The sequence below is a fragment of the Primulina tabacum genome, chromosome 5 (assembly GCF_025594145.1).
Source record: "Primulina tabacum isolate GXHZ01 chromosome 5, ASM2559414v2, whole genome shotgun sequence".
Lineage (NCBI taxonomy): Eukaryota > Viridiplantae > Streptophyta > Magnoliopsida > Lamiales > Gesneriaceae > Primulina > Primulina tabacum.
The window spans coordinates 4790919-4809022 of record NC_134554.1 but is presented as its reverse complement, the minus strand read 5'-3'; the positions used below and the strand labels follow the sequence as shown (position 1 = coordinate 4809022).

At 34.1% G+C, this 18104-nt stretch overlaps 2 protein-coding genes across 2 annotated transcripts; one reads left to right on the top strand and one right to left on the bottom strand.

The window, feature by feature from the left end:
* Positions 1-2463: 2463 nt before the first annotated feature.
* Positions 2464-6237, top strand: LOC142545754 (putative serine/threonine-protein kinase PBL11). Its single transcript, XM_075653113.1, has 6 exons — positions 2464-3046; positions 3633-3988; positions 4374-4509; positions 4645-4787; positions 4920-5043; positions 5515-6237. Exons 1-6 carry the CDS (start codon positions 2989-2991, stop codon positions 5970-5972), a joined length of 1275 nt encoding a protein of 424 aa, XP_075509228.1. The 5' UTR covers positions 2464-2988; the 3' UTR covers positions 5973-6237.
* Positions 6238-6757: 520 nt separating this feature from the next.
* On the bottom strand, positions 6758-17656 carry LOC142545753 (ribonuclease II, chloroplastic/mitochondrial). Its single transcript, XM_075653112.1, has 14 exons — positions 17265-17656; positions 16372-16531; positions 16158-16271; positions 16008-16085; positions 15809-15940; positions 13391-13612; positions 12973-13155; positions 12530-12592; positions 12278-12384; positions 12051-12200; positions 11284-11443; positions 10120-10515; positions 8944-9168; positions 6758-7486 (listed from the first exon to the last, which is right to left on the bottom strand). Exons 1-14 carry the CDS (start codon positions 17579-17581, stop codon positions 7364-7366), a joined length of 2430 nt encoding a protein of 809 aa, XP_075509227.1. The 5' UTR covers positions 17582-17656; the 3' UTR covers positions 6758-7363.
* Between the last annotated feature and the right edge of the window lie 448 nt (positions 17657-18104).

The following is an 18104-nucleotide window of genomic DNA, read 5'->3' as shown; positions in this document are numbered from 1 at the left end:
TTATTTTCTTAATCTTATCTTTTCTTAATCTTGTAATTATAAAATATACCACTATCTTAGCAGCTTATCTGATCTATGATTTTCCATCTCAAGTCCCAATTGTTGTGGTCCTCCACAGACTTTGATAAATTTTAGCAAACGAGAAATTCCCAGCAACCAACTAACAAAAGTAGACTAGAGATTTGGCATTTTGCCATAAATCATTGCTCTGAACAAGTCAAGAACTATTAATTAATTTATAGAATGACGCCAGTTTCAACTCGTATTTGGTTTTAATTTAAAATATTGCTATTTGTTCAAAGTTTTTCTTCCGGGAAAAGCCAGAATTGGTAAAAAGCAAGTCTCGAGATTTTATAATTGAAGGGAATTAGAAAAACCAAATGATTTTGTGGGAGTTGATTCTAAATGTCGGCAACAAAAAAGATGATGTCTTAACTAAAAAGCTTTCAACTAAGTGAGGTTCTTGATTGAAGATGTCTTTTCCGGTGTAATTCCGACTAAGGTGAGAAAAAATATCGAATTTTCGGTATACCGAGATTACCTATCGAAAAATCGTGGAATTTATCGAATTTTCAGTATACCGAAGATTTCAATACGATACAATAACAATATCGATTTTTTGGATACGATAATGATATAAAACGGTATATATCGAAATACCGAAAAAATATATAAAATATATAATATTTTAGAACAATAAATTTATAAAATTTTACAAAAGTAAGGTTTTTCGGATATAAAACAGTATATACCGATACCGTAAAGAAATTTCGATATACCGTGCAATTTCGGTATATCGTCATGCTAGTTATATGTACCGAAAATTTCGGTATAATATCGGTATAAATTTGCTTATACCGTAATTTTCGATACGATATATGATATATAATTTTCAGTACAGTACAGTGTGGTACGGTGTACCATTCTTAATTCCGACCCCGGATAAGAACAACATACACCACATAGAGTAACAGTCCTCTTATTTATGACATTTTCTTTGGAATAAATCACATATATACATGTTTTCTCGTAGATTAATGTTGATGACAGGTGGTAAGAAATTTCTCTTGATTAAATAAAAGTTGAATATTAAAATAATATACGCTGTGTCACGCTAGATTTGGGTAAACCAATTATGAGGAGAAGATTGGTCTCGCAAAAGCAGTTTCGCTCATTAATGCACGCAAACGACTTTAGACCAACAAATACAAATATTAAAATGCGACATCTAATGCAAATGGTGGACTCACATGCTATTCAAATTATTGAGTTACCCGAATTAATTAGACTCGCAACCATTCGCTGGCCCTTTTGTCTCGAAAATTAATTACTCTCTGGTGGGCTCAACCATATAAATAAATTATTACTATCCTTTTGAAATCTGATTGGATCCTAGTCTATGTATTTTAATGTAGATTTACAATAAATTTTGCTTAATTTATTATGCTTTCTATGTTTGGAAGAAGTTTACATATATAATATACATATGTTTGAATAATAATATTTATTTTTTTATATAAAAAAACTATGACTAGGAAGTAGTAGACCCAGATTTGGAACTTTGTCATGGAGACTCTTTCAAATTCCAAGCATTTTATTAAAAAGTCAACATGTGCTAATATTAAAGTCATTCCAGTAATCATGGGATTAATTGTTTTTACCATGTACAAATCACAAAGAGTGTGTTTGACTTGAAATAATAATCTATACTATTTTATTAAGTTTGAGGCACTTAAAGTAACTAACTTTGATGTCGTGGTCTGTTTTAATAATTATATATATTAATAAAATATTAAAATTTTAATGTAATATGTAGTTCAGCGAATAGAATCAGTGTTTTCTGGGATTTAGGTTATAAGTTCAATTCTAACTGAGGTCATTTTTTTGTTTTTCAATTTATTTTTTAAATTTATATATCAAAATTATAGTGTAGTTCCTCACTATTTCTTATAATTATATTTTGATATTTATTTAAATATAAATCAAATAAATTATAAAAAAAATATTATACAAGCACGCAACGCGTGCGTTGGGTACACTAATTTATTATATGGTTATACACCATTTTAGTTCTTCAAAGCATTTATGTAATTTATAATGGCTTTAATTTTTTTAATTAAAAAAAAAACTAATATTCTTAATTTATTGAAGTTGATAAGAAATTATCGTTTTTAAAATAAAAATGCTAGTTCATATAAAAGGATCCTTTCAAATGGTTGTCACAGCACTCAATGGCCCAGACGGAGACATTTCAAGCTTCATAATTGATTGTAGAGTATTGCAAGAGCAAAGCTATGAAAATAACAAGTTGTGGTTCTCTTTTGAAGTATATCAGCGAATTCAGACTCTAAGCTGGAACCATGAATTTTCTACTAATCAGTAATGGATCAAATTTACAGCCGCGTGAAACGAAATTGCTTGCAATCTTCTACGTATGTGTGTGTTTTTTGGAGTAATGATAATGAACCCTCGCCTCACATTTGTCTCCTTATAAGTACAACAAAGTCAACATAAATCTTGTGAACTTTGCACAAAGGTCTATACTTTTCCAATTTCCATGTGATCCGGGCAAAAGAACAAAAACGAGAATCTGCACATCTTTTCTGAATAAAATATACAAAACCTATATACAAAACCTTAAAGCCCATGTTGGTAAAATCTCGTATTCTTCTTCATGATCAAACCTTTCAAGTGTCTTTACTCATTCTCTCAACCAGAACTGGCATTAAGTGCAGAGAAACACACACCAGGTGCAGAAACCCTTACATAATTTAGAAAACTAACTGAAGTTTTACTCTAAATCTGGGTTCAGAAGATTGCTGGGGATGATGATGGATTTTTTTTTTTGTTCATTCATTCCTCTGAGCTAATCTAGTTTGTTATTTTTGCATCTAACGACTAGAGTAAATCTCGAGGTGGGCTGTGGAATTGTGGCCCGGTTTTTTTAACTGTTAACCGTTAAGAAAGATTTAGTCTTTGGGAGTTGCAATGGGGATTTGCCTGAGTAGACAAGTTAAATCTGAGAGCGTTTTTCATTCTGACACAGGTAATTTGTTTTGACTCTTCTTTGCTTCAAATCTTGGTTATGAGTGAAGACATTATGTTTCTCTTTAGCTTGCTGAGAAGAACGGAGAAAAGCACAAGTTTTTGCAATTTTTCTTCATTTCTGTTTAAAGCCGATAAATCATTGCTTAGAACCACTCGAAATTGTATCCCGTAAATATGTTGTTTGCAAAAGAATTATCTACCTTAAAGCTTAGTTTTTAGACATGATTCCTGTGTAACGAAGTATTCTAACTATCTCTTGGATCTAAGGCAGAAACCATTGGCGACTATAAGAATCAGCCGAAAGTTTATTTCTAGTGTAGCTGAATGATAATGGATGCACTTGTGTTTCTCATGATAATTTATATCGACATTTCTTTGTGATCGTCATTCAAAGCAAAACTACCAAAGTGTTTATCGTTAAACTTTTTTTCTTCTCCTAAATTCAAGATTCGGGTGTAAATAATGTTCGACACTTTCTAATTGTTTTCAAATTGATTTGGAAAATTTGAAGTTCTCTTAGATTCATGGTTTCCCTAGCTATTTATTACTGTTGGCTTGTATACCTTACCGGATAATGTACGTAGGCGTGAACTCTTTCAAAATGGTCAGCAAAGATGGGACTGAGTTAAGCATCAGCAAAGATGGGACCGAGTTAAGTAATTCAAGCAGTAAAGGTTCTTCTACTTCTGTACCCCCAACTCCTCGAAGTGAGGGTGAGATATTGCAGTCTTCCAATTTGAAAAGCTTTACATACAATGACCTCAAGGCATCCACAAGAAATTTTCGTCCCGACAGCGTATTGGGGGAAGGGGGTTTTGGTTCCGTATTCAAGGGATGGATAGAGGAGCATTCACTTTCAGCTGCAAAGGCTGGAACCGGTATGGTGATAGCTGTGAAGAAGCTGAACCACGACGGATGGCAGGGTCACAAGGAATGGTTGGTATGTACAATTCTCGTGTGCTTATATTCTATGCATTTCTCAGGGTTTGTCGGTTTTTATCTGATGTCTACTGGTGCTCCCACACATTTTTTTCCCATTGTGTTGGGAGAGATTTTCGTGTTCTGTTAGATTTGATTTCCTGTAATTCTTGCATGCAATTGACTTGTGTAAAAGCGAGAGAAATAACAACCATGATATCTTCTAGTCGTTACAGCATGCAACTTTGATGAAATTATCTTTGTGTTCGGAGATTACTCTGCTGCAGATTTTAGCAGACTGCCCCCAGTCGGAGCATATATATCAATCCACTTGAATGGTTATAATAATTTAAATTATGGACATTGACAAATATACTTGATGCTATTTGTTTCATTCAAATCAACAGGCAGAAATCAACTATCTTGGGCAGCTACGTCATCCTAATCTTGTAAAATTAATTGGTTACTGCTTAGAGGATGACCACCGACTTTTGGTCTACGAGTTCATGTCCAAAGGCAGCATGGAAAATCACATATTTAGAAGTGAGTGCAGCATAAACTAGGATGTATTGGCTATGATCTCGATCACATTATCTCTGTTTAAAGCTAATGCAATTATTATCAAAATGTTTACCCGGTCGAAAACATAGTTGATAGTTTGAGTTTATGATGAATCAGGAGGTTCTTACTTCCAGCCACTTTCATGGGGAGTAAGAATGAAAATTGCTCTTGGTGCTGCTAGGGGGCTAGCCTTTCTTCACAATGCAGAGACAAAAGTAATATATCGGGATTTCAAGACTTCTAACATTCTTCTTGATTCGGTTTGTAACTTCTTGTTTCTCTAGCATTAATGGAATTTACTGATTTTTTGAAGAATGGTTTCTCATAATCAAGTTAAAATTTATATTATTTAATACGTAATTTTACTCGTTTTTGTGCTTGTGGATTCACAGAACTACAATGCCAAGCTTTCTGACTTTGGGTTGGCCAGGGATGGGCCTACTGGTGATAAGAGCCATGTCTCGACCAGAGTCGTGGGAACTTACGGATATGCTGCCCCTGAGTACCTATCAACCGGTACGTACAGATTACACGTAATTCTTTCTAATTAACAATAATCAACATGACCAAAATTCTACACCGTGTTTTGTCGAATTTACATAAGTTTACGAATTTTCATGCCTAGCTTACATTATACATATTTTCTATGCTCTTCCTTGGCTTTCTTGCTATTACCGCAAGTTGAAATTTTGAATTACAAAGATCTATTACGCTTGAAAACTATATACGCAGAATTCAAGTAAAATTTGGAATGACCAGTTGAAATTGTTGAATTTTTTCTGAAATAATTTTACTTAGAGAAGGGAAAGACTGTGCCTTAAGAACTTAAATTTCACCATGGGATCCCATTCAATTATACTGTTTTCAATGGACTTGAATACATGACAGTATTATCTCCGATATCTATGTGGCCACTTATATTGGTTTCTAAGAAATCATTCGAGTGGCAATTTCGTCCCAAGAAAATAATGTATTCTCCTTGCACAGGCCATTTAACCTCCAAGAGTGATGTATACAGCTTTGGTGTGGTTCTTCTAGAAATTTTATCAGGTAAGAAAGCAGTAGACAAGAATCGTCCCCCGGGAGAACATAATCTCGTTGAATGGGCTAAACCTTATCTCACAAACAAACGCAGAAATTTCCGTATTATGGACCCTCGGCTTGAAGGCCAATATTCAATGGCTCGAGCTATAAAGTCAGCTAACCTTGCTCTTCAATGCATATGCATGGATCCCAAGTTAAGACCGAACATGAATGAGGTTGTTACAGCTCTAGAACAGATCCAAGATTCAAAGGACCCTTCAAAAAATGACGAGAAAGATTGCCCACCAAGTCGACGTGGCCAACCTAGTAATGGACTTAGGTATTGCAGGAGCAGTGCTGCTGGTGAAACACGATCAAAAGTGGCTTATCCAAGACCTTCGGCTTCTGTACATTACGCATGAACTTGTTTTGATTCAAGGTTAAGTTACTTATCAAGTAAGGGACGAACAAAATCTGTGTGCGCTATTCGCTTATGTTTAAGATGGTTGTATAGTTTTTTTTTTCTTTCTTTCAATTCTTATCTCTGGTTTTAGATATCTTAGGAGAGGATATATTTGTTAATTTGGAGTTGCGACCAGCTTTTGAATCTGTTAATTCAATGGTATTTGGAAAAATGTTGTAAGATCTTTGAAGCATTGTTTTGGAAATGAAAGCATTTGTTCTACTTCTCTCGGTTGATTTCCCCAACTTTGCTTAATTGATTGATCTTCATCCACCCTTTTCTCTGTTATTATTATTCTGATCAAAATCCTATGTTCATATCTTTTGTTCTCTGTCATCTCGTACGGTCCAAATCAGTAAAATGGGAAAAATTCAAAATTATAATTTTTTTTATGGCAACGAAACAGCTACCGGAAAAAAGATATATATTCATATTAATATGTGGTGCGGTGGTGTTTTTCAATTAATGGACTGAGCGTCAACATGGGGTCTGTCAAAGTTCTGCTTACGTATTTTGAAGATTCAAATTGTCGTCGCCGAATAGAAGGTCAGCTAAAACAAAAGAAAAGACCGACCATTAATTAAATCTGTAGCATAGGTGGTTACATTAGTCAAAATGTAGTATGCTTCGTAGCATTTATAAAAAACATACCAAATGACATTAGTAGTTATAAATCAAACACATTAATCTATCACCTCGAGTATGGCAAGAAATTATTCGTATTAGCGACAACGATCGAAGAGAAGGGACAAACGATGACGAAAGAACAAATGCTCACAACTATCTTCTCCTTTTTCTTAGTTTTTTTAAAGAAAATAAATTCATTACAAAAACAAAGTATGGTTGGAGGATAAAATAATACCATACAAACTATCAAAAAAGTAACACGACAACCGCATGGCATATCGAAGGAATTCGGAGTTGTTTGTATCGGAAGTGATTTCAAGTGAAGATGATGAACTCTGGTATTATAAAAAGAACCTTGCTATATTTGCACACCCCCTCGACAAATAGGAAAAAAGATCTTTGCAGCTGGGGACATCAGGCTTTTAATTCCCCAACAAAGAATATATTGTACAAAAACCACCAGAAAAATCCAGGTCTATTTCTGCAGAAACCATCTTACAATCCATATTCCACAGATTGGCGGAGTTAATAAAAGTACCCGAGTTTCCAAGGCCTGTGCATGCCATTTGCCTCTGATAACTTAAACCTTGAACAGAATATCTTCAAAAGCATATATTGCGTCACTTGATCTGTATTCCATACCTTCAAAGGATTGCTTGATCATTGATTGCAAACCAAACCGCAATGGCAGGCGTCCTGGCAGTTCGCTTGCATAGATTCTTATCATGTTAGAACCTCCTTGAGAGTAAGAATATCATCGCGAGGACATGCTTCTTCCACCTGAACTTTCACTTCATCACCAACATGTACACCAAGGGATACCCAGGCAGAAGATTGCAGTCCAACCTAGACAATGCATAATTGGTTAGATTAGTCATTACCAAGCGCGTTCGATTGTTTTCTGCTGAACAAATTTGAAGAATCGAAGTTCCCATTTTATGATTCTTGAAGATGGAGCTTTCAACAATTCATCCATGAATCATAGCCATGGAACTGGTAAAAGGGTCAAGGGGTTACCAGATTTTCCAAAAACAAGGCCAGCATGGAAAACAAACTCAAGAAAATGTATAGTATCATAGCCAAGATATAACTTAAACAATTTTTCAAATAAAACTGAGGCAATATATATAGTGTCTCCCGATTGTGAAAAAAGAATGATAATACTAAAAAGATATATTTGTAAAGTTGCTAAAATTAAGACAGACATGTAAAATCAAATCAACTTTTTATTATTAAAAAAATTATAAGATAATATGTATTAGTGAGTCGTGTTTAACATTTAAAGTGTTCGTAAATACAAAATCAAATCAACTTTTTATTACTAAAAAAGTATAAGATAATATGTATTTGTGAGTTGTGTTCAACATTTAAAGTGTTTGTAACTTCTATTTAACATTCAATTTCCATAACTAAAAGAAAAGACACGATTATTTAGATATATGAATGATATTCGTGTAACGAAATTAATGTTAGGGGATGGATGAATTATTTCACTAATATATCACTTTTTCAAGTTTAGAAAAATGTTATATGGAAATGAAATTAATATAATTATATACTGATAAAAGCACTCTATTAGAAAGAAAATCTATATTATATATATATATATATATATATATATATATACTGCATAAGAATATCTATATTCTATATATATACTACATAGCTATAAAAATATGGATGTAGGGTAATATTTTCCAATTGTGAATAGATTACATGACTTTTCATCCACATAACTTATAAAATACCAAAGATGACACTAAAAGGATATTTTTGTAAAGTTGTTAAAATGAGAAGAACATAAATGTAAAATCAAATCAAGTTTTTGTTATTAAAAAATATAAGATAATATGCATTTGTTAGTATGTTTAGCACTTCAAGTGTTAGAAATTCTATTTAACACTCAATTTCCATAACTCAAAGAAAAGACACAATTATTTAGATATATGAATGGCATTGATGTAATGAAATTAAGGATGGGTGAATTATTTCACTCATGTATAACTTTTTCAAGTTTAGAAAATTGTTAAATGCTCATGATATTAATATAATAATATACTGATAAAAGCACAGTTAGTTATGAGAATTTTAGCCTGAACTTTAGTTTTCATTATGTTTGTTCCATCCATATAAATCATGGTTTAAACATTAGTAAGATCCATAATTCTGTTGATATTCTTGGTTACTCTCTATTATGCATCATGTTTAATGGATAAATATTTTTTAAAATTTATACGGTATTTAATTGGTACTAATGTGCATTGCACGTATTTCATGCTAGTATAACAAAATATAACACTTACCTCCGTTATAAGTATCGCTGCTACTCTATCTTTGATGAATCTCAGAACCAAAGCTGAGAACTTTCTGCCTTTTGGTTCTCTTCTCAAATATTCTATTATCCAATATCGCAGGCTGCTACTGGTGAGTTTCTTTACGACCCTAGTAGTCATGTTTACCATAGAAGCCATCCCTTCCAATTGTCCTGCTGAGAAGGGAGGAGAATCTCCCCTGAGAAAAGCTTTTACCTAAAATTATAAACGTACTAGCTTGATTGATACTCATGCAACCTGGTAAGATATCAGCTCTTGGTAGAAATATTTAAGAAACAATCAAATATAGAAGGTACTCGTACTCGCGAAGATGTATGCCAACTTTTTGAAAGGAATGACAGAAATGCAAATTTCATCCACCAGTAGAAAGCTCGGAAATATATTCTAAGGTGTCTAGTGTGACACCTGATAGCTCTAAGTCATTAGGCAACATGATTTTTATTACCTAGATGTATGGTTCGTCTTGCTGCCTTGACTCACCTGGACCATCTGAAATTGTCTTGATATTTTTTTTTCTTTACAACCAACACAAAGGCTTATATGCTCGGTTTTCTTTATTACCTAGATACGGTTCCTTAATCCTTTTGGGTACAGTTTATAGGATAAAGAAGACCGAGCATATAAGCCTTTGTGTTGGTTGTAAAGAAAAAAAAATATCAAGACAATTTCAGATGGTCCAGGTGAGTCAAGGCAGCAAGACGAACATACAATGTGATACAAACGCAAAACACGATTATAAAAGAAACTGTAATTTAATTAACTAAACTAGAAAAATTACATAACGATAATTATCAATCCTCACAAAGAGTATGGCCCCATAGAGCAGAAAACATTCCTCACAGATTAATCTACCCTCTCCCTAGCAACTGTCCGCAACGTTACATCCAAACAAAAACTGCCTTTCCCCCAAAATAACTAATACCCCTCTTTTTTCTATGCCATTCCTATAACTACTGTATTTGGACCCATCCCACTACCCCTTAACCCAAACCTGTAACAAAATGCTTGCAACTTAAAAACTCCATGTATGCACAATGGCCACCCCTACATCTATGGCAAGTGTATCTTTTCTTTCACAAAGGCTCACTACAAAATATACATAAATTATAAAAAGAAAGAAATAGAATTTCAACCATAAAAATACACCTGGTAGTGTGCCAGGAGATCCAAATATCTGCGTATCGGAGACGTAAATTGAACATAGCCCGGAAGTCCTAAAATTCCATGCCGTATAGGCTTCCTAAAATCCAGTTCAGCAGCTCGCATAAGTTTGATTATAGCAGAACTCCTGACAGGACCTCCAGGAAGATGAGCAAAAGCAGATGTATCCATACTTGATTGAGGTTGCCCTCGATATGGTAAAGGAATTTTTTTCAAAGAACCAAGAGTGGCTATAACTTCGCCACAAAGTATCATCATCTCAGATACAAGCTGCATTGCAGGATCTGCCTGATTTTCCACATACAGCTTGATCAAGGGCTCTGGATCATCTAGATTAGAAACTTTTATTCTGGTTTCTATTGTAGATGTGTCTACTGAACCCTACACGAGGCAGTTTGTAAGTTGATTCCATGATGTAATGAAATGTAATATAATCATGAAATACGTAAACGACAACGACAGCGCTTGATGATAATAAAATGTAATATAATCATGAAATAAGTAAAAGACAATGACAAGTGCTATTGTTGATGATAATATAACTATATCCAAGAAACTATGTTCTATATAGAGCAGAACAGGTAAAAGCGAGAGGCAGAGTAGGAGCCATACAGCTTCCCATGTAAAATGAAAGACCATAGTTTAGTTATCAATTGAAGCAGCAAGTATAAAATACACAAATCATACAACGAGCTGCATAAAATAGCTATCATCAGATTTTTTTAGATGGGGCATATTAATGCAAGCTGAAAACGGGATAACATATATGAGCATACTATCAAAAACTGGAAAAAAACGTAATTTAGGTGATGAAGAAAACAAATAGGAGAGAGGTGGACACTACATGTTTAGATTAGTCAATCAAGAAAAGTGACTCCCCTAACAAGCCAATTTATTAATTTAAAATACAGAGCCGGGTACTTTCTTCAGGTCCATCCATATGGTCAAACTGTATCATTCTAACATATAAGTCTAATGAACATACACTGTTCTTTTTGACAATTGCCAGAAAATATGAAGTTACGTTGACTTGTGGCATTTATGTTTCAACAATATAACCTATTTCCTTAAATTTAGTTGCCAGGTACAAAAAAGAAACAAAAGCTTAACTGCAGTAAAAACTGGTCTCATTGCAACAGTAACACAGACCTGTTGTCTACGCCATTGTAACCGGAGTGCAGCAGCCTCAGAAAGAAGTCTAAGTTCAACCTCCTCTTCCAGGTTCAGATGTAGAAGTTCTGACGCACTCTCATATGTTAGCATATATGTTGGTTTGATAATTGAGTTTTCCACTGAATATTCTGCTATACTATAAACAAACTGTAGCAGTAAGGTGATTATCAAGAAGAATTTCTTATCTCATTCAGTGGAAAAAATAAGACTGCCAAACTGCCAATCAATAAATAGAAAGGTGAACTTTGCCTCATGTGTATATATACTGAATATCATGAAATAGATGACAAGGAATGACTAATTCACATTACTACCAAATATTCTGCTAAATAAACAAAGAGTGGCGGTCTCGAGAAGATTTTTTTATCTCACGCCAGGAAAAATATATATTATACGATATATCATTATATAGTAAGGTAAACTTCTCCATATACTGCCTACAAAATTAAAAGGTCTAGTAACGCTTCATAATTTTATTCTGGAGATAGATGACAAGGAACGGGCAATTACAGATGTGGTGTCAGCAATGTAACAGACCACACCGTCCGAAAGTATGACTAATACTCCTCTACAACAGAAGGTTGTGTGATGTTACGGTTGAAGAGAGAGCCTTGTAACGTACAGAAATTTCCAAAGTGAGTGGGTAAAAGCAAAGAATGCAGTATAAATGTGTTGACCGAATCCCAAGTGAAAAAACAACACCCAACCTAAAATATCACCATATAAATGTGTTGACCACTTACCTGCCATCAGAATGCAGAATAACAGAAACTGACACCGCTTTGCATTGCTTTCCTTGCTTCAGGCTCATTCCTTCCATGGCCAATTTCTCAGGAAACATGGGATATGTAGCAGTGGGTAAAAACACAGAAGTTCCCCTCTTCAATGCCTCTCTACATACCAAAAACCATATCACATAATGCCTGGAGTATCAATTTTGAAAACTAATTTTACATGAAGATAAATATACTTGTCTATCACGGTCCCAGCTTCAACTAAGCTAGTAGGGTCCGCAACATGGATCCAGATCTTAATACGGCCGTCTTGCAGCCTTGTTGCACTTAATGCATCATCGAGCTGCGCATGCTTAATTATTAGACATTGGTATATTCCAAGTACTTGTGTGCACACATGTAAGCTTAATATGTTTGGTCTTCAACAAAAGCAAAAATCTCACACCATATCAATCATAGACCTTCCAAAGAAGGACAAAAAGGTGTACCTCATCAGCTTCATCAACATCTATTGCATACACTTTCAGATGAGTAAGGTCTTTTCTGTCAACCTGACAACAAAAGGAAGCACGACATCTAGTTGAATAAGAAAATAACCATCCGAGTTCCTGTTCTTGTATCATAAGAAATTCTAGAACAACTGTTCCTACTTCCACATGCCTCTCTATGCATCATCACATTCTCTTAGTACATTCTCAAAGTATCTGAACACATGAACGGCATTCATTCCCGACAAAAAATACTGTGAAGAGTAATGCTAGATAAAAGCTTACTACTTTGCGAAGAGTGATGCTAGATAAAAACTTACTACTTGGCCAAAGTGATTACTTTATGAGGGTATTGACTCACTAGAAGCCTGGTAGCTACGACACTCCTAAATAGGAAATCATCTTTGGTAAAAACTAAAAACAACTTACGTAACATAAGATACCTTATCTGGGTCCGGTAACTCTGACAGAATACTTTCCGCAGCTGTCAGAATCTCATCTGGATGGTCGGTGCGAATGTTTAGCTTTAACAAATCAAGATTTACATGCGCTGGAAAATACCCAACATCGATAAGTAGATTGACTGCCGCAGTCGATGTTTTAGCCAATCCCATGGCTCTCAATACCTGCCAGCAGAGAAGGTGTTATAATTTTCTATACTTTTATCTTTACATAGTAAAATAATATAATTGTTCACACATTATTGATGATGCTATTATGTTCCTCTAACTTCAATATTAGATAAGCTGAATTAAAGTCATCTTTTCCACGAAAATCTTATATTTTTTTTGTTCAACATTTTATACCAACATTATGCAAATGACTAACAAAAAATGAAGGTCAAGAATGTCAACAAATTACCATCCCAGCAGTTCTTTTTTCATCTTCATTCCTACAATCATCTAGTGCATATGCTTTAAGAGACATAATTCTCTTTGAATAATCATCTTCAGACGTCCATGTAGATTTTGGGGGCTTCCCATTTGAAGGCATGTCCTTGGCAGACTTTAATAACTTAACAAACTCTTCAAGTTCCTTCTCAGCAGCCTCTTTGGCATGCTTCCTTCGCACAAGTTCTTCAACCTGACAATTCAAAGTCATTTAGTCTTGGTTAGCAAAGTTAGTGAAGTAGATAAGAGCATCTCCAATGGATGTTATTTTGGCGTTGATAGCAACTCCAATGCAGAGCATAATCTTGCGCCAACTTAGTGAGATGCTACAGTGATGCGTCAATTTTGGCGCATCACTGTAGCTGCGCCATCTCTCTTTTTATTTTTTTTTCCTTTTTTTCTTTGTTAATTAAATTTTATTGTATGATTTAAGAACTTAAATACTAATTAAAGTTAACTACTTATTTATTTTAAAATAATCATATTAAGAATTTTCTAATAAATTAAATATATTTATTGTTTTGAAAAAAATCTTATAAAAAAGGCAAGGCTTGGTAATTATATTAATTATTATTAAAAACAAATTAATTAATTTAAAAAATTGTTTATGCAATAAACAAACACAAATGATATAAATACAACATAACATGAAAAACATAAAACGATATGCATATAACGTAACATAAATTTAAAAAAAAAACATCAAGCAATATTAATGCAACACACATAAGTTTAAATAAAAAAACATCAAATTTCTAAAAATCCGGTAAGTCGGGTGCAGATCCTCCGATATCTCCAAAGAAATTTCTGAAATTATTATCATTTTTTTCACGTTCAATTTCTTCTCTTTTTCTCAAAATCCTGTCCTGTTCCAACCGGAATTTCTCACGCATCGATGGATCTTCGATAGATCTCAGATCAAGCATCAAGATTTGCGTATCGTCGTGATATGTACCCAGTTCCATTTCTTTATTCTTCATTCCCATCATTTTTTTCTTAATTGTAAACGATATATGTAGACTACTTTCTATTGGTGAACAACGAGGCTTCCCTGGGATGTTGGGAAGCCTTGATTGTATGCATTGGACATGGAAAAATTGTCCAACAGCTTGGGTCGGACACTATGCAGGTCGTAGTAGATCTCCGACTATTATTTTGGAAGCTGTGGCTGATTATGACCTTTGGATATGGCATGCATATTTTGGTATGCCAGGGTCCAACAATGATATTAATGTTCTGGAGTCATCGCATCTTTTTTCCAATCTGACACAAGGTATTGCTCCACCAGCACATTATTATATTGGAGCAAAAGAATATAATACCGGTTATTACTTAGCCGATGGTATATATCCCAAATGGTCAACACTCGTGCAAACTATTCATGATCCACGTGGCCCCAAAAAGAAATATTTTGCGATGAAACACGAGTCTTGTAAAAAAGACGTGGAACGAGCCTTTAGAGTTTTGCAGTCTCGATTTGCAATTGTAGCATCACCGGCACGATCTTGGCAGAAACATCATTTGCATGACATAATGACCGCTTGCATTATAATTCACAATATGATTATCGAGAATGAACGTAACCTGGATGCACCAATCCAAGATGCAATGGAAGCACCTGAGTCGGACGTTGAAATGGTTGTGGACGAAAATATAAGATTTCAAGAATTTGTTGCTCGGTACAAGCAAGTGAGGGATAAAGATGCTCATATTGCACTGCGGAATGCACTTATTGACCATTTGTGGGATACATATAGTAACTCAAATAGTTAAATTTGTATTTTTATTATAATCTGTAATACGAAGGCATCAAATAATTTATTTCTAGGAACTTTATCATTTAAGTATGGTCTGTAATTCAAACTTAATATTAAGTATAATAAATAAGAAAATATTTGGTTTGTAAAATTAACTTAATTATTTAAATAAACTAAATTATTAATTACAAAATTTAATAAATATAATTTCACAATAACGAAAAAAAATAATTAAAAATAATTGAAAAAATGGTAGAATAAATTATTTAAATATATTAGTATATTTATTTTATATTTTATATTTAAATTAATTTAATTAATAGTCAAATAATTTAACATAATATTAAATATTGAATTATATTTTTATTTTTGTGAAAATTAAATATAATAGATAAATTAAAAAATTGAGAATATTATAGGAATATTATTTTTAGAGTAAAATTTGAAGTAGATGGATTGGAGATGAGTTTTGGATTTGATGCAAAAATTGCACTATTTTGAAGCAAAATTGCGCTAAAATAGTGCAATTGGTTAGAGATGGCCTAAGAAGAGTTCCACGACATTCCAATAATAAAGTATCGTAAGTGATAACTATACAAAAATGTCAAGCGGAACAAAAGAATTTATTAAACCTGAACACAAGGCCGAGGCCCGTACACATATGAAGAACCTTTAGCCCCCAGAGCTGTGAAGTATATGTCGTCCTTTGAAAGCAACAAATGAGCACAGTAGCTCTCAAGAGGTTCCGCACTACCAAAAATCATCTGCTAGAATGAACTGATGTCATTAGAGGAACATCAACATTTAAAAGCGATTCTGCAAAAGTTATACCTCAGCCAAAGCCTCCACTGTTATTGATTCATTCTTTTCAATAAGCTCAATCCAAGCGAACTCGAGCAATGCTGGATCCTGAAAAAGAAACCTTTTAAAGGAATTATACCCAGAATCTAATGAATCATCGCTTCAACTCCATCAAACTACCAAATTGTCTTGTGCTCTCTGAATGAAATCAGCTATCTCTGTGTGGTCAAAGTTATTGGCACCAGGAACAATGAAAGTAACTTGTTGCGGCTTAATTGATGTCATGACACCATTCTGCAGAAACAAAATCCAAAATCTCAGCACTCTTAATAAGGGAAAATTCCAAAGCCTAGAAACCAATAACAAATGCCATACTAGGCATTTCAAATAAAACCTGGTCGGAAACCATCCAATTCTTCTTGCCATCTGGTTTCTGCGCAACTGCCAGGAATACCCTCTCTGGTTCTTTCTTGAATTCAAGCAGCAATCCTTTCTGCAGCACCGCCTTCCCGGACTTATTTCCAATAATCTCTTCACTACTTTTCAGTTCCAATCTGCAAAAAATGAATCTCGCATAAAACTATGGCAGGCAAAAATTACTATATCAGTTCATCCAAGAATCACCATGCTTTGACAGATTTAACTTAGCAGATTAATTTCAGCACCACTTAATTCAAACTTTATATCTTCAATATATTAAGTTCATTGGAAACTAAACTGAAAAATTCAACCAAATATGCGCAAGCAATTGAAACATTTTCTGAAAATGATGTAAGACAAACATCAACTTCCACTCTATCTACATTGAGATAGCAAGTTTTAGATGCTTATTAGAGATTCTAGCATTACGGCAACACGTTTCAAACCTTATTCCTAACGAATTGATCATGCTGTTTCTGTCTCTTAGTTCTGATTCAGAGGCCAACTCTAAACAGTATTTTTCTGATTATTGATTCAATTATCAGTTCCCTCAAAATAATAGTAGAGAAAATACAAAACCATAAAACTCAGTAGTTTGACTATATTATACACTACCCCCAAAAATTCCCTGCTAACAGGACGCTTCAGCTTAGCGATTATAAAAAAACTTTGACAAGTTCTCAACTTCAGAGAAAGCACCAAAATTTGAGAAAAAAACATCTTATGCATGCCATCGGCACACTTCGTGTCAACGGCGAAGTTCATGCCACCATACTACTTCCAACTATAGAATTATGCAAACAACTTCGTCACATCCGGTTTTGAAAATCGTTTCAGAGCAGAAATATTCGAATATAGACACCATACTTGTTTGACGCGCGAATTCCACCTCGCTGGCGTAGTAATTCGAGCTCTTCCACCACCATATCCACCAAACTCTGTGCTGACCACCTCCGAATCGCAAGACCTCCATAGCCAAATCGAAGCTGATAATGACACCGTCCTAGAATCGAAAGCCGAGGGGAGGAATGGAATTGAACAGCCCTGTGCTGGTTTAAACAGCATATCGAAGCGGCAAATGGCGGAGACGCCGCACAGAAGCGGATTATTGCACCGCCGTTAATCACCCGAACCGCCATATGTTCTAGCTTGGGAAAGGGAAAATTGAAGAGTTCATTTAACATAGAAAATTAAATTAAAAAAAAAAGAGGCGAATATTTTGCTCCCACAGATGGTCGGAAATGTGCAAGAAGATATACACACATTTATTTTATCAGTCTTAGTATTATATCATCATCATTGAATTCTACCCGGATTATCAGTAATTTAGGCCCAAATATGGATGCTCTCTCGGAAATGTGACCCGATAACATATCTGACTCGTTTACTCAGGCCCATTAACCTTGCACTGGGCTTCTTTTATCCTCATCCTCCGACCCTGTAAACGTATTAATTAAATTAAACAAAAGAAATGTGTGAACCAATCGAGCCATAATATAATACTAGTTACTTTGCGCATCCGATGTGTATGTACAGTCCTTTTTATCATTATTGATGGACTAAAGTGAAATTTGACAAATTATGGAGGGACTAAATTGATATTTGAATTTTTGAAATAAAAAAATAAAAATAAAAGTGTGTGTTGAAATAAAAAACAAAAGACAAAAAACAAAGTGTAATATTATTATCATATAAGGGTAAAATTAG

Coding starts and splice junctions, on each gene's coding strand:
- LOC142545754 (XM_075653113.1), top strand. CDS start 2,989: ATGGGGATTTGCCTGAGTAGACAAGTTAAATCTGAGAGCGTTTTTCAT. Junction 3,047..3,632: donor CGTTTTTCATTCTGACACAG/GTAATTTGTTTT, acceptor TAATGTACGTAG/GCGTGAACTCTTTCAAAATG. Junction 4,510..4,644: donor GGAAAATCACATATTTAGAA/GTGAGTGCAGCA, acceptor ATGATGAATCAG/GAGGTTCTTACTTCCAGCCA.
- LOC142545753 (XM_075653112.1), bottom strand. CDS start 17,581: ATGTTAAATGAACTCTTCAATTTTCCCTTTCCCAAGCTAGAACATATG. Junction 16,272..16,371: donor ATTGGATGGTTTCCGACCAG/GTTTTATTTGAA, acceptor TTGTTTCTGCAG/AATGGTGTCATGACATCAAT. Junction 12,385..12,529: donor ATGTTGATGAAGCTGATGAG/GTACACCTTTTT, acceptor AAGCATGCGCAG/CTCGATGATGCATTAAGTGC.